Here is a 16,993-nt window from a genome sequence, read left to right as displayed (position 1 = left end):
AAATACCTAATCAAAGATGACATAAGGAAAAAAGCAGAAACCTGTGGTAGATCTTCTGGTATCTGGACAAGCTCCCCAATCAGAGTCAGAGAACCCTTTCAATGTGAGTGATGATGATGAGCTAAAGAATAAGCCTTGTCCAGGATTATTTTTGAGAAACTTCAAGATGTGAAGACCAGCTAGCATGTGTGCATCAGTTGGTGAATCTAAGAACTGACGGAGTTTGCTTACAGCATAAGAAATTTCTGGTCTAGAATGAGTTAAGTACAGTAATCTCCCAATTAACCTTTTATTATATGTTGTTGGATCAGAAATAGGTGTACCAGAAGATTTATGTACTAGAAGATTTTTGTTGCAAGAAGGCCAGTATCCTGCAATAAATCTAAGGTATACTTCCTTTGACATAGTGAAATGCCATTATGTGATCTAGCCACTTCAAATCCCAGAAAATATTTCAAAGATCCTAAATCTTTTATGCTGAATTTAGCATCAAGTATGCTTTGAGCTGATTAATTTCATTGATGTCAGTGCCCCCCAGCACCAAATCATCAACATAAACAAGAATAGCAGTGAATCCAGTTGTTGATTGTTTGGTGAAGAGTGAATAATCAGCCTTAGATTGCTTGTATCCTGAGGTAACGAGTGTTTCAGTTAATTTGGCATTCCATTTCCTGCTGGCTTGTTTTAATCCATAAAGTGACCTTTGTAACTTGCACACTAAGTCAGGTTTATCAAGAACCAGCCCAGGTGGTTGTTGCATGTAAACCTCTTCATTTAAGTCACCATGAAGGAAGGCAGTGTTCACATCAAGCTGGAAAAGAGGCCAATTTTGAGCAGCATCTATGGCCATAAAGGTTCTGACTGTAGTCATTTTAACTACAGGGCTGAAGGTGTCCATATAATCAATGCCTTCAGTTTGTGTGAAACCTTTTTCTACTAATCGTGCCTTATGTCTTTCAATAGATCCATCAACATGTAGCTTGAGTTTGAATACCCATTTACACCCTACTGCTTTCTTGTTAGGTGGTAGTGTTGTCATAGACCAGGTATTGTTTTTCAACAAAGCAGCCAACTCAACATTGACAGCATTCTTCCATTGCTCATCATGCATTGCCTCCTCATATGAGGATGGTTCATTGAGGGTGGAGATATTAAAAGCAAAGTGTTTGTGTGATGTAGATAAGTTTTATAAGAAATAAAAGATAATAAAGGGTACTTACATTCAGAAGATGATGTGGAAGTAGATTGAATTGAATCATTATTGGAGGTGGAGATGAGGTTGCAATTAAAGTCTTGTAAGTAACCAGGAGGATTAGAAGGTCTAGTTGACCTTCTAAGAGGAATGGGAGGTGGAATGATGGGAGATAGAGAAGGTGAGTTAGGTGAATTGGCATTAGGATTGTTTGGTGAGGGAGATGCAGACTCAATGTAGCTGTCAGAAACATGAGTTGCAAGAGGAGTATTAGTGTCAACAGGTGAAGTGTGTGAATTTGGAGATGAATTTTGAATAGGTAAATGAGATGGTGTACAAGGTGGATGAGATGTGTGTGTGGAGGGAAATGTAAAATTTATAAGTCATCATAGGCATGTTGATTGTAAATATGTGTAGAAGAAGATGGTGATATATCTGAAGTAGATGACTTAGCAGAGTAAGGAAAAATATTTTTAAAAAATGACACATCTCTAGAGATGAAAATTTCTGTATTCTTAAGATCAAATAGAATGTGACCCTTGACTCCAGGTTTAAAACCAAGTGAAATACATTTTCTTGACCTAGAATCAAGTTTTTGTCTGTGAGAAGAAATAGTAGTAGCAAAAACAAGAGAACCAAAAACTTTAGATCTTCAATGTTAGGCAAAGTATTATAAAGCATTTGAAAGGGAGTTTTTTGTTTTAAAAATGGAGATGGTAATCTATTGATGATATGTGTTGCATGACCAAGAGCATAAGTCCAAAAAAATTTAGGTAGATTGGCTTGGCATAAGAGAGCTCTAGCTATACCTAAGATATGCTGGTGCTTTCTCTCCACAATGCCATTTTGTTGAGGTGTGGCAACACATGAACATTGGTGTATAATACCATTAGTAGCATAAAAATCTTTGAGTAAAAATTCAGGTCCATTGTCAGATCTAATGGACTTAATATTGCAATTAAATTGAGTTTTAACTAAAGAATAAAAGTTTTGAATATGCAAAGAAGCTTTTGATTTTGCTTTGATGAAATATAACCAAGTAAATCTTGATCTATCATCCATAATGGTTAAAAAATATTTATGTCCTGTCATTGAAGGAATAGCTAATGGTCCCCAGATATCAACATGGATGAGATCAAAATTATGCTTAGACACATGAGAGCTGAGATTAAAAGATAATCTTTTTTGTTTAGCATAAAAACAAGTATCACAAGGATTTGAAGAAGGAACAAATTGAACAGAAGAATTTTTTTTATTGATTTCAAGGAGTTTTACATCAGATGCATGGCCAAATCTTCTATGCCATATAGTACAATCAAACTGGCTTATGTGCATTAACACTAGACTGATGTAAGCTAAAACTAGAAATGGAATTGATACAATTTTTATTTGGTATTGACCCTAAACTAACAGCTGGTGATTTGAGAATGTATAGTCCATGATTCAATTCAGCTACACCAATCATCCTCTGTGTGCAATGATCCTGTATCATACATTTATTAGCATCAAAGACTAAACTACATTGTAATTGTGCAGTAAGTTTGGGTACATAAATTAAATTGAAAGAGAAATTAGGAAAGTATAATGCATCAGTGAGATATAGGTTTTGACCATACAATTGTGCCAGAATAACAGGTAGTAACTATGGTTCCATTAGGTAGTTTCAAGTTTATAGGGTTAATTTTTCTGATGCATTGAAAAAATTGAAGTGAAAAACATATATGGTCAGTGGCTCCTGTGTCAAGAATAAAATCATTGGAGTCACTTGAAGTAGGAATGGTACAAAGTGTACCTGAATTTGTGGTTACATGGTTAATACTACGAGAGGGCAATGATTGTGAGCCTTGGAGGAGTGCGAGCAATGCTTTTTGTTGAGCTGATGTGAGCAACAATTTCCCAACTTCTGAGTCAACATTTTACTCTTCACAAGTAACAGTATGGGACTCATCATCATCACCAGTACCAGTAATACAATTATTGACAGCTCCATTATTATTATTTCCATTATGCTGCAGGTGTTGCATATGAGGTGGGTATCCATACTTCCTCCAGCAGTTGTTAGCTTGTAAGGCAGGTAAGATAGAATTCAATTATTTGCTTTTAGTCATTAACAATTCTCATTGCCTCTCTTGATCTCTATTGTTGTATTTTGTGAGGGTGTAAAATTTGAGCTAATCCGATTCCAAGATGAATAGTGCAAGTTTGAATATCTACACTACACTCAACATATTAATTGTCATCGCAATCTTTAATATCATCCAAGTTGTATTTACGTAATATGTTACAACTCATTTGATATATACAACTCACCAAGATAAAATAAACTAAGAGTATAATCTATAATCATTTTTGTTACATGTTCATACGATTTCTTCATTACTAGGGACAATTTCATCTTCTTCTTCTTCTTCTTCTTCTAGGGCAGGTTCCCTTCTAGACACTGACGCTAGCTCAATGCTAACACTTGCACTTGAACTACTATTAGTACATTCAGGACTTTCATCCCCAGTCGATTCACTTGCACCATGATGATGAGGACTTCCTTCCACAGATGATTGCCCATGATTTTCATGTGCTCTCCTTTTTGCCTTTTGTGCCCAACCAATAAGTTTTTCTTGTATTTGCTCATTAAATATCACATTCTTAAAGTGAGTTCCCATCTACATTTTGTAAAAAATATTAATGTTAATGTCAAAAGGACTCAATTTAAATTTCATAAAATTAAAATCATTTTTTTTTATAATGAGCTGTGGATCGAACTAAGGACCTCTAACATATTACTTAAATCCCTCACCACTAGACCAAACTTAGTTGCTTAAAATTAAAATCATTTAGTTTGTAAAAACAATGATCTATTTATTTTTGTTCCTACATGTTGAGTTTTAAGTGCGAGTAGTTAAGTTCCACATCGCCTATGAATGGGTAACATGTTGAATTTATAAGAAATGTGACTCATAGCCTAATACATAAGGTTTTGTGTGGAGATGTGGTCTCTCTCTGTCTCTACAAGTGTATGTATTTGATGATCAACTATATCTGATGTGGAAACTCACACTTGGGAGAGATTGTTGGTTTTTAAGTATGTGGTTCTAGACGTTTGACCCGTTGTTTCTCCTGATTTATAATTTTAAAATTATTTTGTTCATGGTTTTTAAAATTTCAGAAATTTTTTTCTCACTAAGTACTAATTTGGTTTTATGATACTAATTTAGAACATTATTTTAGTTTGTAAAACTCAAACTCACCTGAGTAACAATTGCATATAGTGGCAGGATACTAAAACTACATAGTATCTGAATAAATGCCCTACAATATTAAGAAAAAATTGTAAGAAAAAAATAATAAAGGTTAGCAAAAATTGAGATTCATATAATGCATATAGAAAAATGTCACAATCTATAAAAATTTAGTGTATGAATTGTAGTTACCCAATAATGAGCCTTAGAACAATGTAAGCAAATTGTCCCATTATACATGCATCAGGGCCATATGTAAACTGAGATACATAAGCTAGTAAGGTTATAATGATCAAAATAATGAAGAAAAAAAAAACTAAGAATATCATAAATTGAGGTTAAGATTCCAAGCCGTTAATCACGCTCTGATCAAACAATCATGATTCATTCACTAGACTTATGTTAATGTCTCATTAGATATACTGTGCCTTTGATATCTCGTACTATTGTGTCTTTGATATCTAATGAGACAGGAACATAAGTTTGGTGGATGTGTGATTAATTAACGGTTTCGATTAATTAATATGATTACCAGTATCCAGAGAAAATATGCGATCTCAAAAGAATTTTGGAAAAGAATCAAGTGAATCAAGTAGAGGACGATGCGAGGACGATGAAACCAGAAGTGATCATCTGATGGTTGAACAATTAATCCACATTGTGTGTTTGATTTTTTATCAGATACTTCATTTGCTAATTGAATTATTACATGTTCCAGCTTAGTTCCAACAGCAAATAGAAGCTTAAGAATGCAAATCAGAGAAACAAAATATCAGATAATAAAGTTTTGGTAACAATTAATTGGAAAAAAAAAAAAACATAATTTGCATGGATAAAATTTACATTTATATAAAAGTTATGAAGACACTTACAAGGAAAGGAACGAAAGAAATCCAGAAATATGTGTGCCAACCTGAAAAATTAAGCAGAAATGTGACTTAATTGTTACTTCTTTTGTTCATATATAGGTTTGTAATCACTAACTACATCATACTAATATTGTTCAACCAGTTGAATTGAGTGGTTCAGTCCGATTTTTAAAACAATGTTATACTTCCTTCGTGACACTTTATAAACAAATTTAATCTTTTTAGGTTCACAGCATAAGTAATGTATCTGGACTAAGTTCAAGTACATTAATTATACAATGAACTTATAAAGGTGAAATTTGTTTATCACGGAGGGAGTATGTGATAATAACAAGCATAAGTCCTAAGGTAGAAAATATGGATATCATGCAGCACAACCATAAAGTCTTGTAGCATATACCAGTGATATTAAGCAACAAAAACAAGACCACAAAGAACCAAAGATACCAACTGCAACCATAAAAATAAAATGATCAAATTAGTGACAAGACAGATTCAACAACTTTACACTATATATGATTAGAAGTGTTTCAGTATTAAATATGTGTAAATGTCTTACACTGACACATATAAATTATATCGAATTATATTATTTTTTTTAAAATTATTATTGTTGTTGACACGGTGTCGGTGTTCATGTTATATTCAATGTATGTGTCTGTTTCGGTATTTACAAAGATTGTGATAAATAATTATAGGAAGTTGATAGAAGCACATACTTAATGCCAACAATTCTCTTGAAATCATCTTCAAGTGCACGGTTCACATACTTGTGAAAATTAAACCTTGGATGTCCCCTACAATGAGTCTAAAACAGAGAAACAAAATTAATAATATGGTTGAATTAATCATTAATTGATAATGGCAAGATCAGCACACTGAAATCTTACCATAATGAAACCATGCCTTAATGCAACATAATCCAACTTTGTCACAGATCCATAAAATTGCTTGAAAAATGATTTCTGAAATAATAAAAAACTAAAATGAAACATTAGCATGATATAGTATGAGTTTATCTTGTATTTTTTCATGAATATAGAAAAAATAACATACCACCCATCCCATGAAAGAAGAATATTTTCCACGATCTTTTATAAATTCATGATGATGAACATTAGCCAATGTCCTTGCTGGAGCAGCATTAGAAAAATATGCATATAATAAAGATTAATGAAGACAGAAAGATATTAAGATACATTATGAAAAGTTCAAGACTAAATTGCATTTTTTCACTCCTAACTTTCACAAACTTGCGATTTTGGACTTCCGACCAAGTCAACGCACATGTCACAAGTGACTCACATATCACGTCAACATGTCTCGCCATGTGGACAATGACTCACATGTCACATTAGCATATGTGGCACGTGAGTCATTGTCCCCGTGGCAAAATATGCTGATGTGATATATGAGTTACTTGCTACATGTGTGTTGACATGGTCAAAATCAGTGGACGGTCATCCTTTTGCCAAAGGGGCTAAACTTAGGGGGGCCAAAAATGTTATTTTGAAAGTTAAAGGGACAAAATCTCAAATTTGTGAAAATTAGAAGGCCAAAAGTACAATTTAGCCTAAGTTTAACGAGAAATTTGTTAGAAAAATAAATTGTTTGGCCTATAAAAATTAAGCAGGATCATGTTGTTTACCTCGTGATTCATTGTCTTCATTTGTAATAGCATCTTCCCAGCGTTCCCAGCGACGAATCTATTAACGACAATAGTACTTAAGGCCTCTTTGAATTGACTTATTTGAGTTTATCTACTTACATATGTTTTGTGAGATTGTTTGGCAAGATAAAATCAGCTTATGACATTTTTCATAAGCTTTTTTCAGCTTATTTTAACAAGTTCTCTAAGATAACTTATGAAAACAGCTTATTACATATACAGAAACAATTTAATTTTAATTTAATCTAATGCTATACATAAACAGGTATCATGGTAAGTGCTTATACTATAAGCTGCAAATAAGTTGTTTATCTATACGGAAGATTTTTAACAGGCAAATTTTTTTAATAAAAAAGTATATGAATAGATACTCACAATTATTCCTACAAAACCAACAGTCAAAATACACAAGGCCACATGAGTAACAGCTTGGACAAAAATAAAAATATGTAGGTGATGCAGTGCTTCCACAGATAATAGAGGCACCTTGCCCTGAAAAGAAGAACATAATTCAATAATCTAATCAAAATACTCAAATAACATCAAGAAAATAAACATGATATTAATGAAAGTTAAGAAATATTAATAGTTTCTGCAACCGCATCGCAACCAGATATGTGATAGAATATAATTGTGCCCGTAATTTAATTATAAAAGGCGATAACATGCACTATATATTTTTCAAATTTCAATACCTTGGCAGCACAATATCCAGGTATTTCTTCTAAGAATGGAAGACGACCATCGGTGTCAATATCGAGAAGGAGCCTAGCATTGTCGAAAACATCGTCGGAAGAAAAAAAAGTCTGAAAATGTGAAGTGGGTGGTGGTTTCGATCGTTCTTCTTCCTTTTCCTCAAGTTTACAAGGAAGCATATAACGAAACCAACTTTTTGGAATACAGATTTTTGTGATCCCATTTTGTGTCACAGTTAAAAACAATGACATAAAACCCACCAGCATAAATTCTGCATAATAATAATAATAATAAATAAATAAAAAACATAAACGATAACATATCTCAAACCAATAATCTCTATTCATCGATCATTATATGAAAAGAGTTTAATTGTGAGACACTGTCGCTATTAGTGTAAAATAATTTACATTGTCAACAAATCACAATCAATCATATCAGTAACTTTAGAAGCAATTGTTATCACAGTTATAATCGATATGATAAAACTTTACAACGCAGTATATGATTTAAATCTAAATAAAATATAGAACCTTGTTTGATTTTTTGCAAGGCTTGATAGAGTGGTTTCTGCTCTTTCTTCAAAAGAAACTTGCCAAAATAATGAAGAGAACGTACAATGCCGTAGGAAATGAAGATGAAGACGGTGCAAACGAGCGCAACAATCCATGTCGGAGTAAATTTCAAATCGGGTCCTTCTTCGAATGTTCCTGCACTCATGTTGCACTTATTTTTGTTGATCCATTAATTCTCTTATAGAATTCACTTTTTTTCATATGATTTCTTGTGAGATCTCTCTTTGCTCGTCTTGTTATTTTTCCTTAAATTTATCAACAAAATTTCATATGACAACAAAACTATATACATGTAGGATTTTCTGATGTAAAGATTCAAAACATTGTTTCTCTTTGAATCAGATTTCTTCATGAACTATTGTAGCCACTATCCACAAGATGTTACAAGAGACTTTCTTTACAAATGTGAATGCACATTATTTTTATTTTTTTTTATTTTTTTAAAAAAAAATATAAATAGAAGTGATTTCTCTATGTTTGTGCGTTTCATTTGCCTCCTCCTTCGTAATTTATAGCACTTCTCAAAAGCTATGCACATGCAGATACTCCTTACAAGATCATTAGTAGGACTTGGGATTGGGCCAAGCCCAATCCACCAAAAGAATGAATCTCCTCCTAAGGCTATGGAGTTCTTCTTTTTCGCACGTCTAAGGTTTCTCAGCGCCTTCTAAAATGATTAAAATACCCCTTGCTATTTAGGTAGCGAACTCAGTTCACACCTTACGTAGCGAGTGACATTTTTTTTACTCAACGCCAATGTCAGCACCATATATCCACGCCCCTATGAATGAAAATATTATGAAAAATACAGTTTGCTATTTAGAATGTGAACGCAAACACAATTTGCTACTTAGAGTGCGAACTTAGCTTGCACTTTAACTAGTGAACCTTATAAAAATTTGGACACACGGGGATGGCTGTGACATAGTATCGATCACACACACGGGGTATAATTCTATAAATTGAAACATCTTTTCCATTTTTTTAATCATTTGCTCATATAGTGTTTCATTCAAGGCTACGACCTATTATAGATTATGTTATTGGTCACTAGGACAACTGTGACATAGTATCGACCAATCACACACAGACACACATGAGGTATATGCAGTTCAACCAGTAACACCATGATTCGTTCAATGATCTGTTGCCTTGTTGGGTGGCCATTGCTCATTTGATACCAAGGTAAAATAAACAATAATATAATATAATATATAATAACGTATTCGTGTAACAAAAATGTTTATAATCTTTTTTGAATAACGTATTGGATGTAACAAAAATGTTTATAATCTTTTTATTAAAAAAGAAAAAAGGATTATAAACATTTTAATTACTACATGTTCATATAGACTCTTCATTTATAGGGACAATGGTGTTTTCTTCTTGGGCAGGGCCTCTTCTAAACAAAGACCCTAATTGAATATTTGCACCATTATGAGAACTTCCTTGGGCAGATTGATTATTATTATCACCTCTTAATCCTTTCTTCTTTGCCTTTTGTGCCCAACCAACAAGTCTTGCTTGTACTTGGTCATCAAATATGGCTTTCTTAAAGTGAGTTCCCATCTACATTGTGTCAAAAAATATTGTCAATATCAATGCCAAAAGGTCTCAATTTCAAATTCATAAAATTAATTATTGAATGTCGACATTTTTTAGATGGAAAATTTGAATAATGAGTTGACAACTTTTAAATTTTTTTTATGTATTGAATAATGCACTATCACAAAAAAAAAAAAAACTATACTGTACTTTTGACCCTCTAACTTTCATAAATTTGCGATTTTGGCCTCTTAATTTTCATAATTGAACTTTTGCCTCTCTAACTTTAGCCTCTTTTACAAAAGGTTGACCCCCGGACCAAGTCAACACACACACCGAAAGTGATTCACATGCCACTTCAACATGTCATGTTAGTCAATGTCTATGTATGCATTGACTTGATGTTGTGGCATGTGATTCATTGACCACGTGCGCGCGTCGACTTTGTCAAAATTAATGAGGGTTCAACTATTGTAAAAGGGACTAAAGTTAGATGCTAAAAGTGTTATTTTGAAAGTTATAAGAACAAAATCGCAAGTTTGTTAAAATTAAAGAGCCAGAAATATAGTTTAGCCAAAATATAAATAAGAGAACAGAACAAGTTTTTTCTCAAAAAAAAAAAACAACTCAGACTCACCTGTGTAACAATTGCATACAGTGGTAGGGTACTATAACTACATAGCACCTGAATAAATACCCTACAATATTAATAAAAAAGGTGTAAGAAAAAATTATAAAGTGTAGAAAAATTTGAGATTCAAAATGCACAATAATATTGTTGTTACCCAATAACGAGCCTTGGAATAATGTACTTGATTTTCCCCATTATACATGAATGAAAGCCATATGTTATCTGAGATACATAAACTAGTAAGGTTAAAATGATGAAAATAGTCAAGAATATCATAAATTGAGCTTAAGACTAGTTAATATGATTACTTACCAGTATCCAGAAAAAGAATGCAATCTCAAAAGAGTTTTGAAAAAGGATCAAATGAATCAAGAAGAGGACGATGCGAGGGCGACGAAACCAGAAGTGATCATCTGATGGTTTAACAACTAATTCACCTTGTATGGCTGTATGTTTTTCAGCTACTTCATGTGCTAATTGAATTTTTACATGTTCTAGCTTTGTTCCAACACCAAGTAGAAGCTTAAGAAGGAAAATCAGAAAAAGAAAGTAAGATAAAAGGTTTGGTAACAAATAATTGTGAGAGAAATACATCAATTCAAATGGAGAAAATTAACATTTTTTTATGGCATATCGGTGAGAATAGGTTAGGCCGCCCTGATAGGGGTTTTTTCATGTCTGATCTTAAAAATGGGTCTATGACATACAATAGATCGGACTTTGATGTAACATTTTTAAAGTACGTCCAATTAGGCTTTACTAAACATAGTATAGCCTACTCGCACCGATACATACTCTACAAATTTTTCGATAGAAAATATCCAAACAAACAAAGTTATGAAGACACTTACAAGGACAGGAATGAAAGCAACCCAGAAATATGTGTGCCAACCTGAAACAATAAGCTAATTATCAAGAAATTATCTATAAGATTAATCATATTTCTAAGGTAGAATTTAAGAAATATAGATATCATGTTGAGACACAAGACAAAATTTACAAAAGGTCTTGTAGCATACCATGGATATTAAGCAACCAAAATATTACCACAAAGATCCAAAGATACCAACTGCAACCATATCAAAATAAAATTGTTGAATTAGTGATAATAGAAAATCAATAATTTTACACTATAAGTTGATTAAAGAAAATTATTGTGAAAATTCAGAATTCGGGTGCGAGACAAGTAAATCTAGAGTCGTATATATAGAAACTTGAGAGAAACACATACCTAATACCAACAACTTTCTTGAAATCATCTTCAAGTGCACGGTTCATGTACTTGTGAAAATTAAACTTAGGATTTCCTCTACAATGAGTCTAAAACAGAGGGAAAAAAAGAAGTTATATCATCATATAACTTATATGGTTCAAATGTTCAATTAATCATAGATAATGGTAAGATTAGAACACTAATTAAAATATTACCTTAATGAAACCAAGCCTTAATGTCTCATAATCCGACTTTGTCACAGATCCATAAAATTGCTTGAAAAATGATTTCTGAAATAAAAATTAAAAATTAGAAGGACTAACAATAATGTTAAAATACAAATATAATACTTATAAGTTATAATCAACTTACCAGCCATCCCATTAGAGAAGAATCTTTGCCAATACCAGTAAAATGATCTCTTATAAAAGCATGCTGATGAACAGGAGTCACCATATCGATCCGTCCCGGAGCTGCATGCATTAGACCAGTATATATAGTTTAATGAGAGGACCAAAAATTATTAAGATAACACCATAACTGATCAAATTTGTTAAAAAATTTACCATGTTGTGATTGATGATTTCCATCTGCAACAATTGATTCTTCCCAGTGCTTCCATCGACGAATCTATTAAGAACAACAATACTTCTTATTATAAAGAAAAGGATTTTTTTTCACATGTATAAACATAATTTGTTATTATAACAAAAAAAATTATATGATTAGATACTCACATTTAATCCTCCAAAAATTATAGTCAAAACACATGAAGATACATGAACAATAGCTAGGACAAAAATAAAGATATGCAAGTGATGTAGTGCTTCCTTTGATAATAGAGGTACCTTTCCCTGAAAAGAAGAACATCAAAAGAATAAACATTATATGATTATAAGTAGTTTTTAAATTTATCGCCGATTTAAGTGATAGACCATTTTACAACTGTTTCTGAGGATATTTGAACTTCGGCCCTTCTGTTGATATCTAATGGACATAATTAAAAAATCTTATATATTTGATTTCAATACCTTGGAAGCACAATATCCACGGCTTTCTTCTGTTGATGGTTGATCATTATCGTCACCGAGAAGGCGCCTAGCAGCGCCGAAAACATCATCGGAAGAGAAAAAAGTTTGAAAATGTTTAGTGGATGATAATTTTGATTCAACATGTTCTTTTTCTTCAAGACTACAAGGAAGCATATGAAGAGTCCAACTTTGTGGAACACAAATTTTTGTGATTGTATTTTGTGTTACAGCCAGCAAGAGAGAAATAAAACCCACAAGCATCAACTCTGCAAAATAAAATAAAAAATCGTAAGAACAAAAAAAAAATTAAAAATCATAAACTAGAAGATATTCATTCATCAATATATGTTAAGAAATGGAAAGAGTTTAATTGTGATACACCATCAGTGTAAAAAGTTTTACACCGTCAACAAATCACAACCAATCATATCGATGATTTTTGGTATCATTGACACGGTTATGATCACTATACAAAATCCTTACACTGACGGTGTACGGTGTATATAAAATAAATCTAAATGAAAAGAAAAAATAGATGAACCTTCTTTGATTTTTTGTAAGGCTTGAAAGAGTGGTTTCTGATTTTTCTTCTTAAGAAACTTGCCAAGATAATGTAGAGAACGTTCGACGGCGAATGAAACAGCGACGATGATAGTGCAAACAAGAGCAACAACCCATGTAGGAGTAAATGGCAAATCAGGTCCTTCTTCTCCACCACCACCACCACTCATGTTGCAGTTGTAATATGTTACACAAAGTTTCAATTGAACAACATTAACTTATACTTAACTACTTTTGTTTCTCTTAATTGTTTTTTGTTATGTTACAACTGCAACATGAGACTTATTATAGTACTTAAAAAAAATCTTAATATCTTATGTAATTTTACGCGTAATTTTAATTCATATGTTACATATTTACTAAACAAGTGAATGGCCAAATTTTCTAGTCAAGTCCTTGATATAGTACTTACATTAAGTGACACAATTACATAAAGACAAATTTTATTAAAAGAAATTTGAGACAAAGACAACAACAAATTTCTATAAGTTGAAAAATCTTACATGTTAAGATTTCATACTTTCACATTTATAAATAAAAAAAGATTTCATACTTTCATTTTAGCTATTTAATTTAGGTATATTTATAATTTTCATATATGTTAGTTGCGATTTAGATGGTAAAATATTGTAACGATATTTGATATATTTAGGCGAGAGTTTAAACCCAATAAAATTTTCACTTTTAAACATTTACGGCCTGTTTGAAACAGTTTTCAAATACTCTTTATTAGTTTTCAAAAATTAAAAAGGAAAAAAATGTTTGGAAACCCTTTTTTTAAAAACTGTTTCTAATTTTATTTATTTAAAATCTAAAAAACATAAACAGGTTATAGGTATTTTGTTTTTTAAAAATTGTTTTTAAAATCTAATTTATAAAATACATTTTAAAAACTAAAAAATAAAATTGTTTCAAACAGGCCCTTGGTATATGATTTTTGCTATTGGATTTTAAAAGAAGAAAAAAACTTTTAAAGAGATTATATATATTGTGTTAACTCTTAAAACATCTCTATAAATAGTTATATAGTGAGATGTGATGTATATTAGTTAGATTATTAGATATGGTAAAAGGTTGTTTAATTTTTTATTTTATTTTTTATAGAAAAGTCATATGAGGAAAATGACAAATGGCAATGCATTTTTTTAATAATCAATCGTTTAATATAAAGTAGAACATGACAAAATATTATTTATTTCCTTTGCAAAGCAATCAACCACAAAATACGTTTAATGACTAACACGGTTTACACACTAAAATTTGAAAAAGAAGAAAGAATATCAAGAGATTCAAGACAATAATCGATCAAAAAATCTTTTAATTTACAAATGAGGTTGTTATTCAGTGAATTACCATATCACAACCTTTTTATCATAAAATAATTTTCTTAAGAAAAAAGGAAAAACAAAATAAAGGAATCATATTATTTCCATTCATACATTAAAATAAAATATTTAATATACCAAAAACAATTGATTATTTCTTAAGCAATTTTTTTCCGCAAATCGTGTATCCTCTGCGCGTAATTACAGAGATTAATTTATCGAGCTCTTGTGTGCTCCAAATAGCAGAAAACTCACTTTAAGAGTTTTAACGTTGTTACATGCTCAAAACAAAATCAAACTCAAAATATTTATTGATTAAGTTAGAAGGACCAATTTTATATATATATATATATATATATATATATATATATATATATACCAATTAAATTATATTTGAATAGTACTAGTAAGCCTTAATTAATAAAATTTGATGATAAAATTTCAAATTTTTATTATTTATTTTCTTGTCAAGTAGTAGCTAAAAATTTCACCCATAAAATGAATAAGTGAGATGATAAAGGTTCAAACCCCGATCCGCTACATATATAATACAATATCTCTATCAACTGAGATATGTTCGCGGCACAAAGTTTTATTTTTATTCTCATAGAAAATATTTTTAAATTTTTATTACATTAAATTATTAATTATGGAGAGGCGGAGGCCTGCGTTACAATGGACAACCTGCCCCTCGTTCGTCGACATTAACAATGACCAAAGAGTCTATTTATTTACTACTAATTGTAATTGATTATTAGTATTAATTTAATTAATATAGAGGAGAAAAAAATAACATCCAATCCAACACGTTTTCACTGTAATTTTTTCAAATTCAAACTGATAATTTTTTCTACCATTTGGTCAATAAAGTTTATTGTATCTTATTGAACCATCATAGTCAATAAAAGTCTTTTTGGATGACACTCCGACATTTAAGTAAGTTTTTGCATGAAAGTATATCTGTCATTAGAAAGGTATATATAGCCCTTAGTATGGAGTCAAGATTAATATCAATGTGAGGACAGATCCCACGACCTCAATGTAGATGGCTTTTGGAATAACGGCATGAAAAGTCATGATTGCCAATAAATATTAATCATTTTGATGTCGACCGTTATAGAATTGAAGGTTTACGTGGTTGTTGGAAAATGCATTACTCCGATCCAGCGTGTAATTGGGCCAAGTTCAAGCCTAAATAGGACAAGCTCGACCCGAATCGGGTCCATAATGCTTATTTAATTTAAAGAAAAGATTTATTAATTCAATACTTGCACATAGTGCAAGATATGTTTGTTTTTTTTTTTTTTTGACAAAGATATGTTTGATTTATACACCATAAAATATTTATAAATAAAAGTTAAATATTGAACAACTATAGATGACTTTTTCGTCAATTTATAAAAAAGATGGTCTATTTAAGCCACACACCAAAGTAGCAAATTTACCAATAGTTTTTTTCTTTTTTTTTGGCTTTCATCACCAGTTGAATCTGGTTCGGGGGTCAGTTATGGCATCAAGTGGTTTCAGCCCTCTCCTGATCGCAGTTGCGGGTGATCGAACCGCGGTCCTCCCTACCAAGTTCAGCACCAATCACCACTGAACCAACTAACGATTGGTAATTTACCAATAGTTTTGTTGGCTTAAGTTAATTGCTTGAGTCTGTTTATAGTTTACTCAATTTATTTAAAGAGTAAAGTATATGAAATAATATTTTTGACTAAATCGCACTATTTTCACAACTGAATTTTTTTTGTGTTGGTATATCTGGCACATTTAGATTCACCGCAGTAAGTAAGTCTTCGCAAAATCATGCTATGATTGTCGTCAAATCTAATATCAGACCGTCAAAATTTAGCCATTAAAAAAAAAGACGGTCAAAATTTAAACTTGATATTTATAAATTTTTTTTTTTGGTAGAAATATTTATAAATTATTAGTGATATTTAAAATATGTATTTTCTAGTTCAATCAACAAATCCAATTTCATACATACTCCTATATAACTAGGCATAACTGGCACAAACCCATTTGAGGAATCTGAATGATCCAAAACATTTCTTACTTCTTAGACCAGTAAGCACAGGAAAATCTTTGTATATATTATATTGTTTATGACTCATAAGCATACTATATCAATTGTATCATTTTTTGACAATAATTGTTTGATACAGATGAAAAATTATGTTAGACTAATAAATTTGCGGTTCTGTTCATATATAACAGGATTTTGGAAAATGTTTTTTAAAATCACTTTGGAAAATGTTTTTCAAAGAAAAATTTCGGATTCCACGTTTCGAAATATTTGAATTTTCAAAAAACGTTTTCCGAAGTAGTTATGTTTTTAGAATATAGAATCCGAAACACTTGAATGCAAATGAAAAAAATAGATATAAAAACTACATTCAAGTCTATTTCGAAAAATAGATTTCCAAAAAATATGAATTTTGAAA

The 16,993-nt window shown here is 31.2% G+C and overlaps 2 protein-coding genes across 2 annotated transcripts; both read right to left on the bottom strand.

Annotated features, from left to right (window-relative positions):
* Window positions 1-3,552: 3,552 nt before the first annotated feature.
* Window positions 3,553-8,382, bottom strand: LOC123886911 (MLO-like protein 1). The gene is made up of 13 exons (XM_045936182.1): window positions 8,196-8,382; window positions 7,662-7,933; window positions 7,342-7,458; window positions 6,946-7,003; window positions 6,354-6,430; window positions 6,188-6,262; window positions 6,017-6,105; window positions 5,698-5,747; window positions 5,301-5,341; window positions 4,961-5,170; window positions 4,621-4,688; window positions 4,438-4,498; window positions 3,553-3,852 (listed from the first exon to the last, which is right to left on the bottom strand). Exons 1-13 carry the CDS (start codon window positions 8,380-8,382, stop codon window positions 3,553-3,555), a joined length of 1,605 nt encoding a protein of 534 aa, XP_045792138.1.
* A 1,199-nt stretch (window positions 8,383-9,581) lies between these two features.
* On the bottom strand, window positions 9,582-13,495 carry LOC123883250 (MLO-like protein 1). The gene is made up of 13 exons (XM_045931994.1): window positions 13,199-13,495; window positions 12,658-12,923; window positions 12,364-12,480; window positions 12,193-12,256; window positions 11,999-12,099; window positions 11,842-11,916; window positions 11,645-11,733; window positions 11,433-11,482; window positions 11,265-11,305; window positions 10,726-10,935; window positions 10,568-10,635; window positions 10,420-10,480; window positions 9,582-9,806 (listed from the first exon to the last, which is right to left on the bottom strand). Exons 1-13 carry the CDS (start codon window positions 13,386-13,388, stop codon window positions 9,582-9,584), a joined length of 1,557 nt encoding a protein of 518 aa, XP_045787950.1. The 5' UTR covers window positions 13,389-13,495.
* Window positions 13,496-16,993: the final 3,498 nt, after the last annotated feature.

The sequence above is a fragment of the Trifolium pratense genome, linkage group LG5, assembly GCF_020283565.1.
Source record: "Trifolium pratense cultivar HEN17-A07 linkage group LG5, ARS_RC_1.1, whole genome shotgun sequence".
Classification (NCBI taxonomy): Eukaryota; Viridiplantae; Streptophyta; class Magnoliopsida; order Fabales; family Fabaceae; genus Trifolium; species Trifolium pratense.
This window is presented reverse-complemented; position numbering and strand designations above follow the sequence as displayed.